Genomic DNA, 27914 nt, shown 5'->3' on the forward strand with positions numbered 1-27914 from the left:
AACTCTGCAAATTTTTTTTCTGAAAGAACCTAACATGCCCCATGCACAACTACTGTTGTTACTGATCACTTGTGTGAAGTTTCATTAAATTGTGTCAAGGGGATGAGGAGAGATGGTGCGCACAAGATTGTGTCTATGTATATAGTATAGCAAGAAAAAAAAAAGTCCCATAACTCTGCAAATTTTTTTTCTAAAAGAACCTAACATGCCCCATGCACAACTACTGTTGGTACTGATCACTTGTGTGAAGTTTCATTAAATTGTGTCAAGGGGATGAGGAGAGATGGTGCGCACAAGATTGTGTCTATGTATATAGTATAGCAACAAAAAAACAAAGTCCCATAACTCTGCAATTTTTTTTTCTAAAAGAACCTAACATGCCCCATGCACAACTACTGTTGGTACTGATCACTTGTGTGAAGTTTCATTAAATTCTGTTAGGGGGATAAGGAGAGATGGTGCGCACAAGACTGCGTCTACGGACAGACGGCCAGACAACCTGAAACCAGTATACCCCCCCTTACAACTTTGTTGTCGGGGGGTACAATAAACAAGAGTGCCAGAATGTCACAATATACGCCCGTCACATTTCTTTACTCTAGCACCTGTATTTGCAGATGTAATTTTAATTTTGTGGTTGTTTAGTAATCATTGTAATTCTTTTGTTTTTCTAAGTCCACAAAAAAACTCCTTACCAGGTAGAGATTCCTTAAAATACACCTAAAATTAGAAAGTAACAACTATGTTGTACCACAGAAAAGTGGTCTTGGTTTTTCCCTACGGTCAATTATAAAAAAGTTACAATATAAGTTATTTATAGTAACAACTAAGGGAAGTTAATCTAAAAAAAAAAAAAAAAAAAGAAAAAAAAAAAAAAATTGTAAGTCCACATAGAAATCCTTACCAGGTAGAGATTGGTCAAAGTACACCTCAAAATTGGATGTAACATGCATGTTGTACTACAGAAAAGTGGTCTCGATTTTTCCCTACGTCTAGTAATGAAAAAGTTACAATATAAGCTATTTATAGTAACAACAAAGGGAAGTAATTCTAAAGTAGGGAACTGCGCAAGACACTTCGTCTCATGATGGTGTATAATTGTGCCAAGTTACATCAAAATCCCTCTATGCATCAAGATATGCTAGCCCTAACCCTAGGGTTAGATATACTCCGGACAAAGTTTTCATTCTTGTATCCTTTGACCTCTAAGTGTGACCTAGGGACCTGATTCTAGCGCATGACACTCCGTCTCATGATGGTGAACAATTGTGCCAACTTTCATCAAAATCCCTCCATGCATGTAGAAGATATGCTAACCCTAACCCTAACCATATTTTTAGTAAAAATGACCTTGACCTTGATCCCAGAAACCCCAAAATCAATCCCAAGCTACAACTTTATATAAGTTTTCTATACACCAAGTTTCATCATGATAGCTCATTCCTAAGTTAAGTTACTGACCGGAAACCCTTTTTCTATTTTAAGTAACAGTGACCTTGACCTTGACCCCAGAAACCCCAAAATCAATCCCAGCCTTTGTCTTGATATAAGCTACATACATACCAAGTTTTATTCAAATATCTTTACCGAAACAAAAGTTATTGACCGGAAACACCAGTTTGACGCCGCCACCCACCCGCCCGACCGACATCTACCCCAATCTAATAACTCAGGTTTTCGTTGAAAACCTGGTTAAAAATTCTAAGTAAAATGGGGGCATAATTCATTAAATATTGGTGCTAGAGTAATGGACCTTGAGTCATATAATGTGGAACAAACAATTTTAAGTTTGAATCAAATTCATTTAGTAAGAACAGAGATAAGTGAAAGTGCACCAATACTTTAACCTGAAATTCTAAGTCAAGGGTGTAATTAAACAAGAGGGCCAAGAAGGCCCTAGGTCGCTCACCTAAGAAACACACCATAACAGTGTAAAACATGTTTGACCTAGTGATTTCATGGAAACAAATATTCTGACCAATTTTCATTAAGATTGGACCAAAAAATTGGTCTCTTGCGATAAAACAAGCATTTTCTTAGATATGGCCTAGTTTTTGACCCTAGATGACCCATGTTCAAACTCGACCTAGATTTTATCAAGGCAATCATTCTGACCAAAATTCATGAAGATCAATTGAAAAATACAGCCTCTATCACATACACAAATTTTGTGTTTGATTTGACCAAGTGACCTTGTTTTTGACCTCAGATGACCCATATTCAAATTCGACCTAGATTTCATTAAGGCAATCATCCTGACCAAATTTCATAAAAATCAATTGAAAAAAAACAGTCTCTATCGCATACACAAAATTTTTCTTTAATTTGACCTAGTGACCTAGTTTTTGACCTCAGATAACCCATATTCAAACTCGACCTAGATTTCATCAAGGCAATCACTCTGACCAAATTTCATGAAGATCAACTGAAAACTACATCCTCTATTGCATACACAATGTTTTTCTTCGATTTGACCTAGTGACCTAGTTTTTGACCCCAGATGACCCATTTTCGAACTCCGCCTAGATTTTATCAAGGTAATTATTCTGGCTAAATTTCATGAAGATCAGTTGAAAAATACAGCCTCTATCGCATACACAAGGTTTTTCCTTAATTTGACCTAGTGACCTAGTTTTTGACCCCAGATGACCCATTTTCCAACTCCGCCTAGATTTCATCAAGGTAATCATTCTGACCAAAATTCATGAAGATCAATTGAAAAATACCGCCTCTATCGCATTAACAACGTTTTTCTCTGATTTGACCTAGTGACCTAGTTTTTGACCCGAGATGACCCATTTTCGAACTCGGCCTAGATTTCATCAAGGCAATCATTCTGACCAATATTCATGAAGATCAATTGAAAAATACAGCCTCTATCGCATACACAAGGTTTTTCTTTGATTTGACCTACTGACCTAGTTTTAAACCCGAGATGACCCATTTTCGAACTCGGCCTAGATTTCATCAAGGTTATCATTCTGACCAATATTCATGAAGAATAATTGAAAAATACAGCCTCTATCGCATACACAAGGTTTTTCTTTGATTTGACCTAGTGACCTAGTTTTTGACCCGAGATGACCCAATTTCGAACTTGGCCTAGATTTCATCAAGGCAATCATTTTGACCAATATTCATGAAGATCAGTTGAAAAATACAGCCTCTATCGCATACACAAGGTTTTTCCTTAATTTGACCTAGTGACCTAGTTTTTGACCCGAGATGACCTATTTTCGAACTCGGCCTAGATTTCATCAAAGTAATCATTCTGACCAAAATTCATGAAGATCAATTGAAAAATACAGCCTCTATCGCATACACAAGGTTTTTCTCTGATTTGACCTAGTGACCTAGTTTTTGACCTGAGATGACCCATTTTCGAACTTGGCCTAGATTTCATCAAGGCAATCATTCTGACCAATATTCATGAAGATCAATTGAAAAATACAGCCTCTATTGCATACACAAGGTTTTTCTTTGATTTGACCTAGTGACCTAGTTTTTACCCCGAGATGACCCATTTTCGAACTCAGCCTAGATTTAATCAAGGTTATCATTCTGACCAATATTCATGAAGAATAATTGAAAAATACAGCCTCTATCGCATACACAAGGTTTTTCTTTGATTTGACCTAGTGACCTAGTTTTTGACCCGAGATGACCCAGTTTCGAACTCGGCCTAGATTTTATCAAGGTTATCATTCTGACCAATATTCATGAAGATTAATAGAAAAATACAGTCTCTATCGCATACACAAGGTTTTTCTTTGATTTGACCTAGTGACCTAGTTTTTGACCCGAGATGACCCATTTTCGAACTCGGCCTAGATTTCATCAAGGTTATCATTCTGACCAGTATTCATGAAGATTAATTGAAAAATACAGCCTCTATCGCATACACAAGCTAAATGTTGACAGACGACGGACGACAGACGACGGACGACGGACGCCGGACATCGAGCGATCAGAAAAACTCACCTGAGCATTGCTCAGGTGAGCTAAAAATATGACCCTTGTGTCATATTATATGGGAACTGATGAGGAATATTTGTTTGAAGTTTGAAGCAAATCCATCAAGTAATAAAATTGCAAATGTCTGTACCGGATCAAGTATATTATAAAGAAAAAATAAACAACATTACATGAGTTACATTATATATATATAAGAGCATCAAAACTTTAACCAAGGCTTGGGCCAAGACACCAACACCGAATAGTAGGCCAGTTCTCTATATTCAGACAGATCACGTAAATAATTTACTGCACAGGGAATAGCTATATGTACTGGGGACAATAAAAGTATAATATTTTAATTATCCTCTGCATTCAGAAATTTTTCCCTTCAAGAAGTAGGATGAATATATTTCCTAGCTGATTGTCTGTGATTCAGTTTATCTGTATATGTTCATCTGTCTGTGTACTGTAGCAAAATTATATATATGTCAATACTGATTTTAAACAAGAGGACAAAACTGCTTATGTCACTCACCTGAGAAGGATCTTGATTTTTTGATTTTGCATCTGACCAAGTTTTGTGCATATCCTTATAGCAATTTATTACAAGTTAAGCTTTTTCTATTTTTGCTCTTATGGCCCAAATTATATTATAACCATTTGAACAAACTTGAGATTATCCAACCAAGGGTGCTAAAGATCATGTTTGAAGGTCAATTAAGTATTTAATGAGAAGTTGTCTGAATGTTTCTCATTACTATTTTTAGCTTTTGTTGTGTTGTGCCCCCTTTTTCTTAGATGGCCCAAATATGCATAATGAAATGGAACAAACCTGAAATGGTCCAACCAAGGATGCTACAGATCATGTTTGGTGAAGATTAGACTAGCCACTAGACTGATAATAATATATTTCTACATTTTTCCTTTTTTGATGAATTTAATTTCATAGAGACAAAAGCCAGTCTATTTTAGAGATTTTCACAGAGGAATAATATTGGACATAGAATATAGACTGGCTCAGTTCACTACATTTAATCATAAAAAAAGATATATCATAGTCTAGGAGCTAGTCTAGGTGAAGATCAATGAAGTAATTCGTGAGAAGAATTTGTTTTAATGTTTTTATTTTTTAGCTGGAACCATCTGAACAAATCTGAAAGGATTATATAGAAATTTTCTAAGCCTGAGGAGTGTGATCACCTTTTTCTATTCAAGAACAACAATATATCTCTTCTCAATTTTTATCTTTTGTTCCGGAGAACCAGTACAAATGATCACAAATCTCATTCAATGACTACAATTCTTAGAGAAATATTTGGTAAAGAATGCATGATGTGGTTAGACTGCACTTTCTTACTCTTGTGATTTAATCATTCATTTTGCACTGTAAGTGATTATCATACAATTTGAGTCATGTAACAGATCTGTTCAAAACTAATATGATCAATTACATCTTTTTGTGTTCAATAAATCATGTTTAATACAAGTGAGATTGTCAATGGAGGTATTCCTAAAATAAGATTTTCCAACCTTGGTGGCAAACCACGATAGTTTGATAAAGAAAATTTACCATAGGGTAGATATAAGACCTGCTGTATTATAGTTGCATTAACCCTTACCCTGCTAAATTTCTATAATGGACTGGTCCATCATTCAATTTGGGCAGTACTATTTATTATTCAAAGGGGTATTCACTGAAAATTTACTGACTGAACAGCGAGTAGTGCAGACCATGATCAGCCTGCACTGGTCGCAAAGGCAAAAGATTAATAGTTGCATTAACTATTATATACTTGGATGGAAATCATTAGAAATGCAAGTTTGAAAAAAAGTTATTACCTCACTTTGCCAGTTTTTGGTAGATTGAATATGAACAAATTCAAAAGCTACATGGAGTTTTAATACTATGGTTCAAATTGTTAAAATATCTGGTATCTATCAAATGCAAATGTAAACACTAAATATTATACTGAAATAAAAACAAATACTTGCTATTTAAAGGGGGTAATTACGAAATTTACAAAAGCCAATAAAGCATCAATTTTTAATAGTCATATGACCTTTGACCCCTAAATGTGACCTTGACATGAGTCATTCAAAATATGTGCTCTGCGTGTTGTCTTGAGAGTCAAGTTTCTTCGAAATTCTTTAAGGGGTTCAAAAGTTACAGAGCGGACACAAAATTGCTAAAGGACAGACAGACAGACACAGACGGAGAACATAATATGCCCCTTTCGGGCGTATAAGAAATGAAAAGTGTCATAAAATGTTAATTAAATCTGACTGACCGCCTTAAAACATTCACAGTACTACTCTCTTCCATAGTTAACTAGAGCTATCTACTAAAGGTGATGAATGTACCCCCCACATGCACTGACAGAGTACATTGCAATCTGACGCACACAAGATTGTATAATTATGTGGACTGTATGTATATAGACTGTATGTATACAGTATAGTAACAAAAAACAAAGTCCCATAACTATGCAGAATATTTATCTTAAAGAACGTAACATGCACCATGCACAACTAGGGATGGTACTGATCTCTTGTGTGAAGTTTCATTAAACTGTGTCAAGGGGATGAGGAGAGATGGTGCGCACAAGATTGTGTCTATGTATATAGTATAGTAACAAAAAACAAAGTCCCGTAACTCTGCAAAACATTTTTCTGAAAGAACCTAACATGCCCCATGCACAACTAGTTGATATTGATCACTTATGTGAAGTTTCATTAAACTGTGTCAAGGGGATGAGGAGAGATTGTGCGCACAAGATTGTGTCTATGTATATAGTATAGTAACAAAAACAAAGTCCCATAACTCTGCAATTTTTTTTTCTGAAAGAACCTAACATGCCCCATGCACAACTACTGTTGTTACTGATCACTTGTGTGAAGTTTCATTAAATTGTGTCAAGGGGTTGAGGAGAGATGGTGTGCACAAGATTGTGTCTACGGACGGACAGACAGACAGACGGATGGACGGACGGACAGACAGACAACCTGAAACCAGTATACACCCCCTTACAACTTTGTTGTTTGGGGGGTACAATTAGAATTTTATTACCAGGGTTCATGGCAGATCATTAGGTGGTGGTGGTGGTTTTAAAATTAGCACAGTAATTACTGTTATCTATTAGAAATTAATTTTTTCTACTTTTAGGCCAGCATTTTTTAATTTACTGGTTTACGGGAGCGCCGACCCTATTTTTTGACAAAACAAAATAAAAATAAAAGTCATTTTCAGTACTTTTATTTTCATTTTACCCGCCGACCGTCCATAATTGCTGCTGCCAAAAATAAAAGTTAACTGTAAGGTAGAGGTTTTTATTAATCAAGATCAACAGACGCATGAAAAATGGCGGACTCCATGAATGTAAATTGTGTGAAATTAATAGGAAAAATATACAAGTTAACAGACAATATTCTTTGGAATAAGTTGGCAGAGATAACAAGTATTGTAAAGAAATTGGATCTGAGTAGAAATTACAGCACCTAAAGCTCAACATTAGGAATAATCACATACGAAAAATGACCTTCACTATCAACGCTGTCCAGATGTTGAAAATTCTGGCGTATCACATGTACGAGATTTGTTGTCTGTATATTATAATTGGACAATGATCAAATTCATGTGGGACTGTCAGAAAAATACCACAATTGATAAAAAGGAAAGCAACCAAAGAAAAGTCAAAATGGAGGAGCAAAAGTGAGAATCAACTTGCTAAACACATCTTTTTATCCCCCGACGAAAGTCGAGGGATATAGTTTTGGCGTTGTCCGTCCATCCGTCCGTCTTTCCGTCTGTCTGGAGCCATATCTAGGAAATGGTTGGGAATATTTATTTAAAACTTCATATACATGTTCACCACTATGAGTTCTTGCGGCCCGTGAAGTTTCAGTCAGATTGCCCAAGTAACACCAGAGTTATGGCCCTTAGAAGTTTCTAGTGTTAACTATATAGGGTACTATAAATATGGCAATTTCTGCATCATAACTTTTGATATATTTGACCTTGAACTATGAAACTTTAACAGAATTTAGAGCACTATAATGTGGTTGTGCACACACAATTTCGTATGGATTTCTTTTGTAACTGCAGAGTTATTGCCCTTTAATTGTCTAAAAATCCACATATTTGTACATAACAAATTTGCCATTTGGCAGAATTTCATTAAATTTCTTTCATTCTTTTCTGTGAACATTTATTATAAACATGTAAAGTTGTGCATCCACACCTGGTCACCCACTTGCCTTGGTCACCCAGGGTGACCCCGGGGTCAAAATTGACCCCACCCCAGGGGTCACTTGATTTTACATAGGGAAATCTTTAAAAATCTTCTTCTCAAAAACCAGAAGCCTTAGAGCTTAGATATTTGACTTGTAGCATTGCCTAGTGGACCTCTACTAAAGTTTTCAAATCATGACCCCTGGGTCAAAATTTACCCTGCCCCATGGGTCACTTGATTTTACATAGGAAAATCTTCAAAAATTTTCTAAAAATAAAGCAGAAGGCCTAGAGCTTAGATATTTCACATGTAGCATTGCCTAGTAGACCTCTACAAAATTTGTTCAAATCATGACCCCAGGGTTTTACATAAGAAAATCTTCAAAATTTTTCTAAAAATAAACCAGAGGGCCTAGAGCTTAGATATTTCACATGTACCATTGCCTAGTGGACCTCTACAAAATTTATTCAAATCATGACCCCCGGGGTCAAAATTGACCCCGCTTCAGGGAGGCAACTGTTCCCGATTATTTTAAGTACAAATGGCATTCATTTTCAAAGGGAAACAACTTTTTCCGATTATTTTAAGTAATCTTTGAGAAAAAGTTGTCTCCCTTTGAAAATGAATGCCATTTGTAAAGAAAAAAAGATAAACAATTGCTGAAAACTATGTTCCACCTTGTTACGTGAAATTTCACCACTCGCACGCTATTGCAAATTCATCAAAACAAACATGTGTAACAGTTCTTTGAAAATGATGAGTTTTTAAAGGCGTTTAACTGTCCGGAAGTGGAGCCCCTTTAGGCAGCCCTTTTCCGGAATTCAATGTTTATATCAGTATACTGACACTTGTTTCGTAGAGTAATATACATATTTTACATGCTGTTCAATTTGCATGTCAAACAACTCTTTCTTTCTATGATTAGGTGTTGTTTGATTTTTGTTTCTTGCTTGCAAGCTTTTGTTTTTTGTGGTGTACAAAAAATAAAAAAACTATCCTTTTGGATGTTTTATTTTTATTTATTTGGTTGACTGCTCAAAATTGGGATTTTTATTTTTATTTGTCCCCCCCCCCGACCCAAATTTTTTTAAAAATCTCCCGTAAACCAGAATATAAAAAAATGTTGGCCTTAGCTCAGCCAGCCTTTACAAGCAGAGGACCATATAAAGATTGCTACAGTTTGATGACAATCAAGCAAGAGGTTCATGAGAAAAAGTCCTTTAAAGGTTTTAACCTAAAAGGGGCCAAGGAAAGTCGATTGCGGTATCTGCTGGTCATGACCAACCTCCCTATCAATTTCATGATCCTAGGCCTAAGCGTTCTTGAGTTATCATCCAGATACTGTTGAAATGTTCCGGATCACTGTGACCTTGACCTTTGACTTACTAACCTCAAAATTAATAAGAGTCATCTGCTTGTCATGATTAACATCCCTATTAAGTTTGATGATCCTAAGCCCATGTGTTCTCAAGTTATAGTCCGGAAATTGTTTAATTGTTCCGGCCACTGTTACCTATGACCTACTGACCTCAAAATCAATACGGGTCATCTGCTTGTCATGCCCAACCTCCACATCCATTTTCATGATCCTAGGCCCAAGCGTTCTTGAGTTATCATCCAGAAACCATTTAACTGTTCCGGGTCACTGTGACCATGACCTTTGACCAACTAAACTCAAAATCAATAGGGGTCATCTGCTGGTCATGACCAACTCCCTATCAACTTTCATGATCCTAGGCCCAAGAGATACCATCCGGAAACCAATTGGTCTACGGACCGACCGACTGACATACTGACCAACATCTGCAAAACAATATACCCCACCTTCTTTGAAGGAGGGCACATAAACTTGAGAGAGGTCCAAGCCAGGATGCTACACACCAAGTTTGGTGTAATTCTGACCAGCAGTTTCAAAGAAGATGTTAGGCAGAAATGTTTACAAAAGACACCAGACCCGCTATAATATGTCATGCTGTGCAATGTTGTGCAGCTGTGCTATGTATGGAGTCAAAGATACAGCAGTTTGAATAAATACTGTTGCTTTGCATAAATAAGGCCAAAATTAAAAATATGTTTGTTTGCTGTCTCCCTACCTACCTGCTTAGAAGGCTGTGCTCCAAAAGTTTTTATTGGGCAATGCTGGTCCATTTTTTTTTAAGTTGCGATATGACAAGTGCCGCATATATTTCAAGTAAGCAAAATAATAAGTAAGAAAGTTTAAACTGTATTATTTAATATCATCCTTTTATGCATAATACAGATCTGTCTTATTTTTACAGAAATATTCTGTAAGAAATGACCATATATCTACTGGTAAAAGGTATAACCCCCACCGCCCCTCACCGAAAAAAAAAAAAAGAATTGCATACCTACCAAACTTTAAAAGGCAGGGTCTGGAGACAGCAAACAAGGACTTTTTTAAATGTGGTCTAAGGTGTAGCTCCTTCAACTTGTACTGAACTCATAATCAAGCAAATTCAATTTAAAATGAAATGTCAAAGAAAAACTATTTGTTGTTATAAAATAAGCAGATATCACACACAGTACTTCCTTAGATTAATTCAAGTCTAAACACAGCAATGCAAAAAACAACAACCATCATTCAGCCACTCAAATATGTTTTGAAACAAAATAACTGATCATATGATGCTGAAGAATTAAACATAAACAAATCTATTCTGTCTGCTGCCCTTTGTTTGACATAGAAACATCAAAACTGTAATAACGAAGCTATTGTATTAGGTAGACTTCTTTGAACATTTTTGCTGCTAAACTTTCATCACTTTTTCTGTGTCAATATAAGTTAATGACATACCCTTGTATAGCATTAACCACATATACATATCACACTTTCAATCTTACTGAAGTTAATGGTAACCACATGCATTTTGAATGTATTAACTGTCAGTTTCAAATTTGAATAAGCTTATAGATGATGACAGCGAATAAATGGCAAAGACCGCATCAATCAGTCACATGTTTTTACTGCATCTTTTTGCTCCTTGATACATTTTATGACAGTAAAAACCTATAATTTCTTCCAGACATTTTACAGTTTGTTACTGTTTCAAGCCATATTATCAGCCCATACAAGGTACAGAAGCACGTTTATTTACCAGGTAAAATAACCATATATAATCGCATATATACCAGGGGCCACTATCTTGAACATACCACAAGTCTTACAATACTCAAAAGTGTACTGAAGGTATTCACAGCGGATATCTCCTCGGTCTCTAAGTCCATGTAAGGTATATTAACAAGAGCTGTCACAGGAGACAGCGTGCTCGACTATTTCCATGCAGGATAGTGAAAATGGGCACATCTGTGGAAGCTGAAGCAGTCACTGGAGTGTTTAATGACTCCAATGTGGATGAAGGTATTGGACAATAACTTACTATTGTGTCAAAAGAATTATATATAAGTAATAAGAGAGATAAAGATAAAGTCATCAAAACATTAAACTAGAGCTGCTTTTGGGAAAAGCGAATGTCTCCCACAACTGCCTAATCATCTTAATAGCAAGTCTGTCTTTATATACTGTTTACTCACTACAATTCAAGGGCCAGAACTCCAAACACATTTTGTCCAAGTTTGGTGAAATCGGATGAGAAATGTTCGACTTAAAGAGTGCGGACAAGAGTAAAAAGGCTGATTTTTCTGTACTTCAAGGTCCGTAACTCCAAAATGCCTGGACCGATTTGACTAGTTATCGAACTTGGCCGAGCATTTATTGGCAAACACATTTTGTTCAAGTTTGGTGAAGATCGGATGGAAAATGTTCGACTTAGAGTGCGGACAAGAGTAAAAAGGCCGATTTTTCAGTAATTCAAGGGCCAGAACTCCAAAATGCCTAGACCAATTTGGCTTGTTATCAAACCTGGCCGCGGTCATATGGTCAAACACATTTTGTTCAAGTTTAGTGAAGATCGGATGAGAAATGTTCCACTTAGAGTGCGGACAAGAGTAAAAAGGCCGATTTTTGGTTATTCAAGGGCCATAACTCCAACATGCCTGGACATACTTGGCTAGTTAGTGAACATGGTCGAGGTCTTATGGTCAAACACATTTTGCATAAGTCTGGTAAAAATCGGATGAGAAATGTTCGACTTAGAGTGCAGACAAGCTTTGTGACAGACAGACAGACACACACAGACAGACACACAGACTGGAGTAAATCAATATGTCTCCCACACCACTGTGTGGTGGGAGACATAGTAAGTATAATTCTATGCAAAAAAGGGGGCATAATTCATGAAACATTGGTGCAAGAGTAACGCACCTTGTGTCATATGATGTTAGTGATGATGTGTAACAACTACTTTAAGTTTGACTCAAATCCATTTCGTAATAACGGAGATAGACTGAAAGTGCACCAAAGGAAAAGGGGAGATAATTCATGAAATACTGGAAATATAGTTATGGTGTTTGTGTTATATGATGTGAATGATGATGCTGAACAACTATTTCAAGTCTGAATCAAATCCTCTCTGTATTAAGAGGGATATAGTGAAAATGCATCAAAATTAACCTTAAATTCTAAGTAAAAGGGTGCATTATTCATGAAACATTGGTGCTAGAGTTATGGACCTTATGTCATATGATGTGGGTGATAAGGTTGAACGACTATTTTAAGTTTGAATCAAATCCATCCAGTAATAACTGAGATAGTGGAACTACACCAAAACTTTAACATGTAATTCATTAAACATGTAAAGTATAACGGGGGATAATTCATGAGTTATGGCCCTTGTCTCAAATGATGTGAGTGATGATGTGGAACAACTATTTTAAGCTTGCATAAAATCCATTTACTAATAACAGAGATAGAATGAATGTGCACCAAAACTTTAACCTGAAATTCTAAGTAAAAAGGGGGCATAATTCATGGAAAATTGGTTCCAGAGTTATGGACCTTGTGTCATATGATGTGGGTGATGATGTGAAACAACTCTTTTAAATTTGAATCAAATCCAGTTCGTAACTAGAAAATGCTTTTGTAAAAAAGCGCATGTCTCCCCCAATGCAAAGTCCTATAGGCAAGAAGTTAATAGGGGTCAGGAGCGAAAGTCAAAGAGACACTGATGGTTGGCTGCAATAGGGATCATCTACTTGGCATGTCCAGTCATCCCGCTAAATTTCAACACTCTTGGTCTAGTGGTTCTCAAGTCACTGTTCAGGCTCCTGTGACCTTGACCTTTGATCAAGTGACCTCAAAATAAGTAGGGGTCATCTACTCTGCATGTCCAATCATCCTATTAAGTTTCAACATTGTAGGTCAAGTGGTTCTCAAGTTATTTCCAAAAAAATGATTTTACATGAACAGGCCACTGTGACCTTGACCTTTAATAGACTGACCCCAAAATCAATAGGGGTCATCTACTCTGCATGTTCAATCATCCTATGAAGTTTCAACATTCTGGGTCAAGTGGTTCTCAAGTTATTGATATGAACTGGTTATCAATGTTCAGGCCTCTGTGACCTTGACCTTTAACGGAGTGACCCCAAAAACATTAGGGGTCATTTACTCTGCATGAACAATCATCCTATGAAGTTTCAACATTCTGGGTCAAGAGGTTCTCAAGTTTTTGATTGGAAATGGTTTTCCATGTTCAGGCCCCTGTGGCCTTGACCTTTAACAGAGTCACCCTAAAATCGTTAGGGGTCATCTACTCTGCATGACCAATCATCCTATGAAGTTTCATCATTCTGGGTCAAGTGGTTCTCAAGTTACTGACCGGAAATGGTTTTCAATGTTCAGGCCCCTGTGACCTTGACCTTTCACAGAGTGACCCCAAAATTGATAGGGGTCATCTACTCTGCATGAACAATCATCCTATTAAGTTTCAACATTCTGGGTCAAGTGGTTCTCAAGTTACTGACCGGAAATGGTTTTCAATGTTCAGGCCCCTGTGACCTTGACCTTTAATGGAGTGACCCTAAAATCAATAGGGGTCATCTACTTTGCATGTACAATCATCCTATGAAGTTTCAACATTCTGGGTTAAGTGGTTCTCTAGTTATTGATCGGAAATAATTTTCCATTTTCAGGCCCCTGTGACCTTGACCTCTGATGGAGTGACCCCAAAATCAATAGGGGTCATCTACTCTTCATTATCAATCATCCTATGAAGTTTCAACATTCTGGGTCAAGTGGTTCTCTAGTTATTGATCGGAAATGGTTTTCAATGTTCATGCCCCTGTGACCTTGACCTTTGACGGAGTGACCCCAAAATCAATAGGGGTCATCTACTCTTCATGACCAATCATCCTATGAAGTTTCAACATTCTGGGTCAAGTGGTTCTCTAGTTATTGATCGGAAATGGTTTTCAATGTTCAGGCCCCTGTGATCTTGACCTTTGACGGAGTGATCCCAAAATCAATAGGGGTCATCTACTCTTCATGGCCAATCATCCTATGAAGTTTCAACATTCTGGGTCAAGTGGTTCTCTAGTCATTGATCGGAAATGGTTTTCAATGTTCAGGCCCCTGTGACCTTGACCTTTGACGGAGTGACCCCAAAATCAATAGGGGTCATCTACTACAGCAGCCCTACAACCCTATGAAGATTGAAGGTTCTAGGTCAAATGGTTCTCCAGTTATTGCTCGGAAATGAAGTGTGATGTAAAGACGGACAGACGGACGGAAGGACGGACGGGCGGACAGGGCAAAAACAATATGTCTCCTGGAGGAGACATAATAACTGAGATAGAGGGAATGTGCACCAAAACTTTAACCTCAAACTTTAAGTCAAAAGGGGGGATAATTCATGAAATATTTGTGCAAAACTTATGGCCCTTGTGCCATTTAATATGGGTGATGATGAGGAATAACTATTCTAAGTTTGAAAATTGCGGGCAGTATGATACATGTTGCCTATATTGAAATACATTTTTTACAGCCTTTGGTGTATGTGTATCACCCAAATATGGTTGAACAAGGAGCTGCGTTTAATAAACGCTTGATGCCCCCGGTGGCATCCTTGTTGATACAAAGCAACCTAATTCCAAAATGAGGTCAAGTTCAAGGTCAAACTGAGGTCAGGTGATGTCTGAAGATGAGGAATAGTCACAGGTAACATCAGCATTAGTATCAAGTCATTCTAGTAAGGGGTATTGATGCTAGATGAAACGGTCCCATTTGGTTAACCTCGTACGGACGGATGAACAGGACAATCACTATATGCCTCCAGCATCATTAGATGCCAGGGGCATAAAAATCCTGTAATACTATAAAACCTGACTATCACAGACTTACTGTAATCTCAGACCAACAAGGTCACTCCTATAAACTTTGTTTGGTGAAAGTCATTTCATGGGGTGTATTACATACAGTAAAAAATGTTTGGGCAGAACTGAAAGCAGTTGCAAAATGCAGGTCACAGGTCACTTGAAAAATGTCGACTGTACTATGTTTTCTGTACAATAAAAGAAATTTTAATTTTTTCACAAGAATTATACTACATAAAAACTATAGCAATGTTTTGCCTGAGAACAAAACTTCCGCATGTTTTCGCTTTTTTATTTTGTGGTATCTGATTGGACAATCAGAAAAAGAACTATTTTTGTTGCGTATTCTTGACTGTAAATTGATTTTTACCTTAAAACATTTACAAAATCAAAAGCATCAAAACTAATCAATCTTCACACTTTTTTTACAACAAAAATTAACTCCACAACAATGCAGAGTTTTTTTTTAGAATAAAAATATCATTTTTGTGTAAGTGAACGATTTTTTCCTTTAACAATCCTCAAATCACCAGGCCTACACTTTACTGGTATTTACATATTGACCTTGTCTTCACATTTCTTCATTTCTTATTTGATTTACCTATAAAAATTTGCATTTTTGCAGAGAAAAACATTAAACAAAGTAACTGTCGATTGTTTACTTGATTTAAGTTTTATGTTAAAGCATTTTATTGTACTGGAAATACTTGGGTGGGGTCTAAAACCTCATGCTGTACTTGCACTAAGACTTGTAAAGGAGAAATGCTACATGGGTGTTACTTTGCCTGCACTACAAGGGTTAACAAGTCTCCTTGTGTCAGTTCTATCAGTTTGATGGATGCAATCCTGCTCAATTTCAACATGCAATAATAGTGTGCTTTGCAAACATTTGTAGCCACAATATTCTTGTTTTTGTTTTTTTTTTCGGTTTAAAAAACAACAGACAAGATCATACATCATTTGGCAACTTTCTAGCTTTTGGTGGTGGAGAAAGATCCTAGCGAGGTGTCCCTCCAGGCATTATTTCACCACAGGCGGACACTTTAAGTAGAACTATAAGCCTTCTGTAAGCCAGGATAGTTTCCTCACATGAAAGAATTCTTCACCACAAAGTCCAATATACTATTTTGTCAATGTTTTGGATTATCTGGTGCTACAACAGCAAAATAAAAGAATATGCACTTTCTCTATATTGACATCTATCCATGTATCAAGTTTCATGAAAAAAGGTCAAGTACTTTTAAAATTATCCAAGATCCCACTCTGCCACTTTTCTGTCATATCAGCAATATGACATTGTGTTGCCACAGCAACCACATTTTTGCCATAGCAGCAAAATAAGGATGTGCATATTCTCCATATTGCCATTCTATCCATGTACCAAGTTTCATGTAAAAATACTTGTTCTTCTAAAAGTATCACTTTATATGACTGACTGGGGTGCAAACATTTAGTCAGCAGTAAGGGACTAAAACAAATTACTCATTTTTCATAATTGAGGGTAATCATTTCCTGGTTAAAAAAAAACAAGAGCTGTCCATAAGACAGTGTGCTCCACTATTCGGCGATCTGACAGTAAAATGAGTTTATGTCTCAATAAGAGACCTCTACAAAAGGAAGATACATCAAGATATAAAAAGACCATACTACTCACAGGGTTTAAAGGTCAAGTATGGAAGGGGTACTGACATTCTTTATTTTGATGGAATTAAATTATATCAGAAAAAACAGTCCAAGAAACTACATGCATATAAAGCATGAAGACTTTACTAAACTCAAATTATATTTCTATTTATTTTTTTGTATATTTTTATTTTATTTTATTTATTCATTTTATTTATTATTATAGCAGATGATGATGATAAAGATACATTTTAAGTTTCAGGTCATTTTCTTATATTGTATTAAAGTTATATCCAGAAAGCAGATTGCCAAAAAATCTTTAAGTATGGAAGGGGCATAATTCTGTCAAAAATACAATCACTGACAATTAGAGCTATGGGGATTGTAACAACACATGCAGACGATGATTATAAAGAAATACTTTTTATTTCAAGTCATTATCTTTTAAAGTACCAAAGATATGTCTATAAACAAAGCTTTCAAAAAAATTTAACATGAAAATAATTCCAAGTATAACAACTTAGTGACCTTGACCTTGAGTATAATGGGCCAAGCCCCTGCATATACTTTGTTTGTATACTGGACAATGTTTATGTGAACTTAAAGATATAAGCAACAGTAACAAAGATATGACAGAAAAACAAAGGCTCCCGAAAAACTTTAACCTTAAAAATAACCCAAGTGTAACACCTTGGTGACCTTGACCTTGAGTATAATGGGCCCAGCCCCTGCACACACTTTGTTTGTATGCTGGACAATGTTTATGTGAAATTACAGTAAGATATAAGCAATAGTAACAAAGATATGACAGAAAAACAAAGGTTGCCAAAAAACTTCAACCTTAAAAATAATCTAAGTATACCACCTTGGTGACCTTGACCTTTGGTATAATGGGCCCAGCCCCTGCACACATTTTGTTTGTATGCTGGACAATGTTTAAGTGAAGTTACAGTAAGATATATGCAATAGTAACAAAGATATGACAGAAAAACAAAGGTTGCCGAAAAATTTAACTAAGAAAACTCATGCCAACACAGACGCAGACGCCAGTTTCGTATATTCTTTGAACAACTGTAGTAGAGGACCATGCAAGGAACATGCAGGCCAAGTTTAATCAACTACCACCGAATGATTTCAGAGGAGATATTGTTTGAAAGCATGGACAGGTGGACTATGTTGTGAAGAAGTGAAATAAATGTGTGTGTTTGAAATAATATTGTACCAAATATATGCCCTTTTAACCTAAGCCAAACAATGCTTTTTGATTGCTTATGTTGAACAAAAAAATGTGATTAAAATTGATGATTGTTTACGTTTGTCTGCACAAGAAGTTATTTATCAGAAAATGACCTTTTCATCATGGTTTTATTTCTCTTCAGGACCATCATTTTCAACTGACGTCTAGCCAAAACACAAAATGTTTTTTGCCATACAAATCAAGAAATGGCAAAGTAAATGATCATTTGATATTTCTATATGCTAATTTAAACTAATAACAATTATATATATCAAATAAAATGATAAAAGTTGTGTGGTAATAAACTGAACATTAAATATCAATAATGACACTCATATGCATGCATAGTATTTTAAAGCTGTGTTGGTTTCCCCCGAAAACATTTCACACATTTGATCTGTCAATCTTGGAAAGGTCACTGTACGATCATTATGATAAAGGTAAATTTCTAATCAATAAAGATCTTGTCAGAATCCAAACAACAAGATTAGTACAGGTAACCTGTTTATAAAATCTGATTGGTTTATTGCAAATCTAGAGTGCATCAAATGATAACCAAGTATGCCAACTTTTTGTTGAGGAAGTTTTAAAACAATTTCTTTTGTTTTTCTTATGGCGGATGTGTTGGGCAATAAATTCTGAAATAAGGAAGGACTTGAAAATATGACATTTTACTCTAAAATACGTGTATCAGACATAACAAGCTGTGTTCTTTATCATATCATTTCAATATTTGACTCTGAAAGACAAAAATCTCAACTATTAAATTTGCAAGTTTGACAGGGCCATTCCAGATCAATGCAGCAATAGTTTAATATTAGAAGGGCTTGAGCAAAACATCCTCGAGTGAATATTACACAATACTTATACAATGACAATAATGGTGATAACTGTAACAGAATGGTTATGTCATACATGCAAATTGTTACTGGTTACCATACATTCATATCCATTTTATCCAATTTGAGTGAGTTTAAGATATTTTCTTTCATGTATAGCTGTCACATAGGCAGAGCACCTATGTATTTAACAGAACTGCTTAGAGTATGTTCCTAGTAGACAAGGTTTGAGATTGTCAGAAAATTCTGAATGTCGTTATGTTGTTTGTTACAAAAAGTGCAAAATATTTAATAACAGAGTTTCTGTACTATTGGTTCAAACTGCGGAAAGAACTGCTGTTAGCATTACACAAAAGTAACTCACTTGATAAAATCTTAAGACACTGTATTTTAGAGAATTGTTTTAAACATTTTGATAATTGTTTTATATGTGGTAACAGCAGGTGTTAGTTTTAAATTTTTTTTTGAGGTTTTACATTTCATCATTTAAACTTTTAAGGTTTGTTAAATTTAATGTACAACGCTATCGAATATATCATTGTACAGAAAATGGCGTTTAATCAAATTAGTGGATGCATTGGTCGAGTGGGCTAAGGCGCTTTCCTAAGGAGGTGAAGGCCCCGGGTTCGATTCCTGGCTACTCCCACTATGGTGTGTCCTTGGGCAAGGCACATTTTATCATGATTGCCTCAGTCGACCAAGCTGTAAATTGGTACCAGCAAATTGCTGGGGGTATGGTATAATTGGTTTTAACTGTTCTTAAAATAGGGTCGCTCAAAAGCTCTACAGAGCTTATGTTTATTGTTTCACAAAGCGACGGTAAATAAAATTTACCTTTACCTAATCAGTTTCAGTTACCATAAGATAATATATGTGTATAACGTACCTTGGAATGACATAAACTTGAGAAGAAGAGAATGCGTCTATGTCCTTCTGTAACTCCACATGATGTACTGGTTCAGCCCAATCATATGTTGACTTGTATCTCTTCGCATATACAGGTGTCTTTAATGAATTGATTTAGAATCATATTAAAGTATCACCAATTTTTACTGGAACATGAACATGTAAACTGAACTTATATTACACACTTACTGAACTGCTTGCTAGTCAATAGTTTTAACTATTGACTAGCAAGCCATTGATTCAGTAAGTATTCAATTACATGACATCAGAAATAAATTTTTATATTTTTTTTCTTCATGTTTTGACTTTAGCTGTAGAAGTATGTGTATATATGCTTAAATGTATATTTCCCGGGGCATGTGTTTCCATGGTTACACATTTTCTCTCATTTTTAAACAGCTATGTAAGGTTATGGGTTTTTCAATGGCTTCAGTGTCATTCTCTTGATGACCAAAATGGAATAGTAGAGTAATTTTATATGCAGAATATCAAACACTTAACATGGTACCCTATTTATCTTAACATTTAAAGTAACCACGGCAACAGAGACATTTAAAATATCATACTGTAAAATCATTTAATTTCGTAGGCATGAAATTTCGTGGGTTTTGTCAAAATGGCAATTTTGTGGGGGTATGAATTCGTGGATTTCAACTTTTGAACATAAAATGATTGGGAATTTTAATTGCTCGTTGAGATTAAATTTCATGGACTGACTCAACCACAAAATCCACGATAATTAGTTCCCCACGAATATTAATGAGTTCACAGTATCTTGCTTTTTATTGCATACGAACAAAAGATCATGATTCCATGCTATCATTTGCTGCTAGTTGTATAGAGGTAATATACAATATGCTGTTTAATGCTTCACAATTTGCAGAAAAAATACGCAAGAAGCCTGATAGCTCTGAAGTGTTTTTGGTGGATAAATTTCAATCTTACAAGCTATGCAGTTTGGGGAAAAAATACATAAGCAGCCTGGTAGTTTAATAAAGCACCAAAATGGTATCATGTGGCCTGTTTTGAGTCCCAGTCTAGCTGGCCTCTGGTGTGAGTCCCAGTCCAGCTGGCCTCTGGTGAGTCCCAGTCCAGCTGGCCTCCAGTGTGAGTCCCAGTCCAGCTGGCCTCCAGTGTGAGTCCCAGTCCAGCTGGCCTCTGGTGTGAGTCTCAGTCCAGCTGCCTATTTTCCTTACCCTTGTACAATTACTATTCGGGTATTTTTACTCCTATAAATGAGATAAACTTACACACAAAAAATAATGTAAAACTATTAAGTACCTGTGTTTTGTTGGTGATATTGAGAACCCTTTCTGACAAAGATAGATTATATTTGTTACCAGGACTTGTCACCTCCAGCTCTTCCTCTGGAGATCTGAAATAAGAGGACTTTATGAACATCTCTTAAAGCTTAAACCCTTATCATACCTTCCGAGACACATTTGCTTAGAACATGAGAGACCAAACTGTTGGTGCTTCAAACATGTGAAAAGTTGATGATTATGTAAGTTATACCTTTATTTACCGAAATATCATAAGATAATAAATCAATTTGTCTCCCACACCACTGTGTGGTGGGAGACATAATTAGTAATTTATCAGAGAATTCTCATGTAGTATGTCATATATCCAGCTTGTCTAATGTATAGCCCATTATCTAGCATGTCTAACATATAGCCATATGTATATGTGTGTATATATATAGCATGTCTACCAAATAGCCATATATCTAGCATGTCTACCAAATAGCCATATATCTAGCATGTCTAACATATAGCCATATATCTAGCATGTCTACCAAATAGCCATATATCTAGCATGTCTAACATATAGCCATATATTTAGCATATGTAACATATAGCCATATATATCTATCATGTATCTAGCATGTCTAACTTATAGCCATATATCTAGCATGTCTAACATGTAGCCATAAACCTAGCATTGCTAACATATAGCCATATATCTAGCATGTCTAACATGTAGCCATATATCTAGCATTTCTAAGATACAGCCATATATCTAGCATGTCTAACATATAGCCATATACCTAGCATTGCTAACATATAGCCATATATCTAGCATGTCTAACTTAAAACAGCCTTTAACATACTGGTCAGTAGACTGGCTCCCGTCCCTATGTTTGTTCTTATTTACATATATCAGTTTTCTTCATTAAGAGGGAAATAACTCCAGAAGGTTGTTTCTACATTGAGATTTCTTATTGCCCCTGGCTCCGAACATAGGTATGGTTCGGGGTTTTCCCTGACGCACAAATCCTGCATCATAGTCGCACTTTTCTGACAAATGACCCGTAAAAATAAATTCTGTGCGTCACAGTGGACGCAATTTCTTGAAAATCTAAATCAGGTCAATTTTGTTTACAAAGAGCGATTTTCTGAAAATGTACTTTCAGTTTCGTAATTATATGTAGACTGTGTCAATAATCTCTACATTTGCGTCAATTCACATTTCACAAATTTAATACCCAGTCTGATACTTTGACTAATTAACACTTTGTAACAGTTGTTATTGCTGCTTGCTACTACTACTAATTGTACCAGTCTGCTGTTTACTAAAAAAAAACATGGCTCAGAAGCAAAGCAACCTGACAATGTTTATGACATCATCAGCAGCAAGTACAGTAGGACCCAGTGGTTCAGATTGCCTGTTTGTACTATAACACTGCCTGGTAAAAAGTACTAAAACCTACTTTAGTACACATACAAATAAAAGTCAAACATCAGCTGTTTTTATCATTTTATTCAGTGACAAATATGAGGATAGACTTCAATCTGTATAATCACTAGTATAAGTAAAACAAAGTTTTATTCAAAAAACATGTACTAATTTTAGTATATCTGTATGACCCCCAAATGTGAAACACTGGGGGTCACAATGACCCTCATTTTCAAAAGTCAAGGGAAAACACTGATGGTTCAGCCATCAGATAAAATTGTGCTATTTTAGAGGCGTAAAATTTTCTTATAAAATGTTTCCAGTATTTATATAAAAATAACCATGCAGCCAGGGAGCCAGGCTAACTGGTCAGTTGACCAAATATGTATAAACTGGACTTATTTTTGAATACAATTAATGCAACATTTCTGCTGTATTCTGTCTTGTACATTTCTAGCAGAATATGGTTGAACAGTGGATCTTTCTGAGGGTTCACAATCCAACAGGGGTTGGAATCAAGAGGAAGAATATTTAATACAGTGAAATTTCTGAAGAAAATCAGCTTTACACGAGAAACAACAGAACACAACTTTACACAAGAAACAACAGAACAATCAGCTTTACACAAACAACAGAACAATCAGCTTTACACCATAAACAACAGAACAATTTGCTAAACAGGGGAAATAACAGAACAATCAGCTTTACACAAGAAACAACAGAACACAGCTTTACATGAGAAACAACAGAACAATCAGCTTTACACAAGAAACGACAGAACAATTTGCAAAACAGGGGAAATAACAGAACAATCAGCTTTACACGAGAAACAACAGAACAATCAGCTTTACACAAAACAACAGAACAATCAGCTTTACACAAGAAACAACAGAACATTTATTTATTTGGGTTTCATGGCGCACCAACACAGTATAGGTTATATGGCGACAAACAGGACTACAAATTTGGTTCCGCATCTCATTTACATTGAAATAAAAACATGAGGTATGGAATCAAAATTTGCACACCTGCTGGAATCACAGAGTTACTGCAAAACCAAGTGTTAAGACCCTATTAGTCACCTCTTACGATCATGCAAGGGTAAGGCAGTGGTTCCAATTCTTTTCATACACAGATCGTCCTAGAACCACATGGGGCAACAACAGAACAACTTGCTAAACAGGGGAAACAACAGAACTTAGCTTTACATGAGAAAGGTAGGTTACAGATGTCTATGTTTTTATAATTAATTTAATATCACACAATTTGCCATTATTATGTTTCTTACTTCAAAAGTTTGAGACACTCAGTCAGTATATTCAAAATGATAATAATTTACTGTTTCATACTGATAATGTTTAAATACTGAATCACCACCTGTAACAGTTCCTGTTTTCATTCAGTTGGTTTGTTTGTATCTGGCTAGTTGAAGTCTGTGAGGTTAACATTTTCAACCCAAGGTGTAGGATCACTCTTTGTATTAGCTGTAGTGAGACATGTTGAAAATAAAATCATGGGCCAGAATTTTACACTCATTGGGAAGCCATGACTTTGGCATCATTAAAGAAATCTTTAAAAAATTCAAACATTTCAACTACCAACCCAGGAGACCTTAACACTGATGTTTAACTTAAATCTGGATATCGTATTAAAGAAAAACCAAAATTCACACAAAACCGTGGGAGAGACTTGGTGGATCAAGCAATTAATCAAAAACTTGTCATGAAACTGCAGATTGTACATTTCAACTAAAAATGCAGCTCATTATCAATAGGGAAACTTGACAAAATTGTACTGAATAATTCTGGTAATTATGTAAAGAACAAACACTTAAGGATATTCAAATATAGTCCATGATTGTAATGAACTTCTTGTTAAACTGACAAGAGTAAATGGCAAAGTGTGTCGTTGTGTGTTAATTAGCAATAACTGTCGTTTTAATTCCAATATTTGTGGATGTTGATCTGAATAACACATTGTAGAAAACACTCCACCATGACACAAGAAAGTGTCCCCAACATGTTTGGACTGTTATTTTCAAGATTTTAACATCCGCATTCTACTGTATGTAAAAAATTAAAACTGCATTACTTAAGAGGAAGAATAATTATAAAACTGTATAACATCTGTGTTCTTTGGGACTATAATACCAAAGAATATACAATAACATAGCTAATCAAACTCACCCTTCTGTTTATAACTGAATTTTAATTATAATCGTCACTTCCAATATGTTTGTGTATTCAGAAGCAATATGCACAATTTTGTAACTTTACTGCTAAATATGTGACACTGAATATTTTTATTTAACTATATAATTCATAAATAATACATTTAATATTAGCAAGTCATATGAAATAAATAAATGATATACCCCAAGCCAATAAAAACAGTTTTTCACAGGTCAGTGTAATTTTTGGACAATGAACTTGTTTATGAGAACATACTGTAAAATAATTCAAATTTGGCTATCTTGTTTGCCTGGTTAGTACAGATATCTTTTTCCTTAAAGATAATGCTTTCCTTACAGATAATGGCACTGGATTCTATAACTAGGTAAGAACAAAATTTCTTTCCTTATAGTCAATGGCACTGGTGTCACATGATGTGGGAGATGATGTGGAACAACTGTTTCAAGTTTAGTAATAACAGAGATAGAGTGAAAGTGCACCAAAACTTTAACCTGAAATTCTAAGTAAAAATGGGGGATAATTCATGAAATATTGGTGCAAGAGTTATTCCCCTTGTGTCATATGCTGTGGGTGATGATGAAGACTAACTATTTTAAGTTAAACAAATACATCAAGTAATTACAGAGATAAAGAGAAAATGCATCAAAACTTTAACCAAGGTGCGGATGCAGGACACCAGGTCATGTAAGACAGCTCTCCATACTTCGTATAGAAAGTTAAAGAGAGAGCTAGAAACTGCACCACCTATTATAATGTAAATTGGAGGCTTCTGGGTGCATGAAGACAGACAGAGGATGGCAGGTTTGGCTGTAACAGGCAGGAAGATACAGACATTAATATACCATCAATGCAGTATTGTAAGTTTTACTAGTTAAGACCCACAAGATCAACTCACTAACATGCGAATTTTGTTCCCACAAACAATGTCAGCTTGTGTGTGTAGGCTTATAAAACTGATAACACTACAATTAAAGTTATGATAAAATCTTTATTTCATGGGCAAAACAATTAGGCAAGCCCAATATTTCTAATGAATGTCTTTCAACTGTTCATTTTTATAACAATTTATAACATAAGAACATTAATCAAACTGCATCTATGAAATTACTGGAGTATATTAAATAAGAGCGGGAAATGTGTAGATATTTTCTAGTACACTATACTTACTTTTGATCAAAATCATAAGAAAAGTTATTCTAATTTTAGGAAAACAAGAGCTGTCGGATGACAGCGCGCTCGACTATTCGAAGAATTGATTGAAGAATGGGGTCAAAATATTTCCATAGATTTAGACAAAAGAAAAAAATGGATTAAACAAAAAATGTTCCTGTATTTGTGGATATGATAAGCCTTGCACTAAATGGCAATGTGTGACCATGATGGCAAATATTATAAGTTATATGTTAGGCAAAATATGGACATGTATGAAAAATATAACTAATTTCCAAGTCCAAAAAGGGTCATAATTCAGTCAAAATAGTTGACAGAGTTATGTACACTTGCCTACAGATGGAAATCATGTTGATATACTAGTGTTAAAAGTTTCAAAGCCACAGTTCAAATAGTTTTGACAAAATTTCGAAGTCCAAAAAGGGTCATAATTCAGCCAAAATAGTTGTCACAGTTATGTACCCTTGCCTACAGATGGAAATCATAATGATAAACAAGTGTTTAAAGTTTAAAAGCCATAAGTCAAATAGTCTTGACAAAACATGGACATATACGAAAACAGAACCAATTTCCAAGTTCAAAAAGGGCCATAATTCAGCCAAAAAAAAAATGACAGAGTTATGTACTCTTGCCTATTGATAGAGACTATAATACTGAACAAGACATAAAAGTTTCAAAGCCATATGTCAAACACTTTACACAAAATATAAACTGGTACGAAAAACTTAACCAAGATTTCTAAGTCAGAAGAGGCCATAATTCAGCCAAAATGCTTGATAGAGTTATGTACTCTGTACTACAACTGGACATGGTGATGGTAAACAAGTATTGAAAGTTTCAAAGCTTTATCTCAAAAGACTTTGTCAAAATGTAGACTGGTACGAAAAACTTAACCAAGATTTCTAAGACAAAAGGGGCCATAATTCAGTCAAAATGCTTGACAGAGTTATGTACTCTTGCCTATAACTGGACATGGTGATGGTAAACAAGTGTTGAAAGTTTCAAAGCTTTATCTCAAAAGACTTTGTCAAAATGTGGACTGGTACGAAAAACTTAACCAGGGTGTGACGCCGACGCCGTGGTGAGTAGGATAGCTCTACTTATTCTTCGAATAGTCGAGCTAAAAATGTGGCAAAAAATTTGAGGATTAACACTTCCATAATTTTAAAATCTCAGAAGGATCAAGGCCAAAGAGCAGAATCTTACAAATAACCCCAAATATTCTGGAATATTCATTTAAGGGCTTCAAAATTTCAACTGAGAGTAAGAACTTTTCTTGACAGATTTATATGTCATTTCATCACATTTCTTTACATTCCAGTTTTCCAGTAAGGAGTTAAGGACCCTGTGTATTGCAATATTATGACAGACATACTGTTCACTGTAAATGAGATCTTCTGACATCCTAGTTACCTACTCCTGAAATTTTCTGAAGGCAGGGATTTAGATTTTTCTGATTTGCTTTTGTTAACATTTAAAGATTTTCTTTACAAAGCTGGGCAAAACTGTTACATCAACTCTTGGTAATTTTACTGGTAGAACTGCTGACTGCTGGTGAAGTTCAGCTGTACACCTTGTATGTTATACATCACTAAAATTACAATATACTAAACTTTTTTTTTAAATAATATGTATAATATTCCTTAAAAAGTAGACTGGGACAGAATTATTAAATTTCTGTTCTATTGGTCTGGTCACTATGACAAAGAACCTTTGTTGTAAATATGTAAAAAAAAAAGCCATTCAAGTCATATACTAACTTTAATTAACAAGTGCTGACCTTTGTATGTTTATAAATTCTGTTTCTTTGTTTTTTCAATAAGGAAGTGGTCCTCTTTGTGTTTATCTGCAC

At 35.4% G+C, this 27914-nt stretch overlaps 1 protein-coding gene across 5 annotated transcripts in view; it reads right to left on the reverse strand.

Annotated features, from left to right (window-relative positions):
• The window catches only part of LOC123525840 (PCNA-interacting partner-like), a 178875-nt gene that overhangs the window by 5058 nt on the left and 145903 nt on the right, over nt 1-27914 (reverse strand). For all 5 annotated transcript variants that reach the window (XM_053538129.1, XM_053538133.1, XM_053538130.1 and 2 more), the window contains 2 exons: nt 21303-21396; nt 20002-20120 (listed from right to left, as the gene is read on the reverse strand). In XM_053538129.1, coding sequence (XP_053394104.1) covers nt 20002-20120; nt 21303-21396 — 213 coding nt within the window. The remainder of the gene's footprint in view (nt 1-20001; nt 20121-21302; nt 21397-27914) is intronic.

This window comes from Mercenaria mercenaria, chromosome 3, assembly GCF_021730395.1.
Source record: "Mercenaria mercenaria strain notata chromosome 3, MADL_Memer_1, whole genome shotgun sequence".
NCBI classification, from domain to species: Eukaryota; Metazoa; Mollusca; class Bivalvia; order Venerida; family Veneridae; genus Mercenaria; species Mercenaria mercenaria.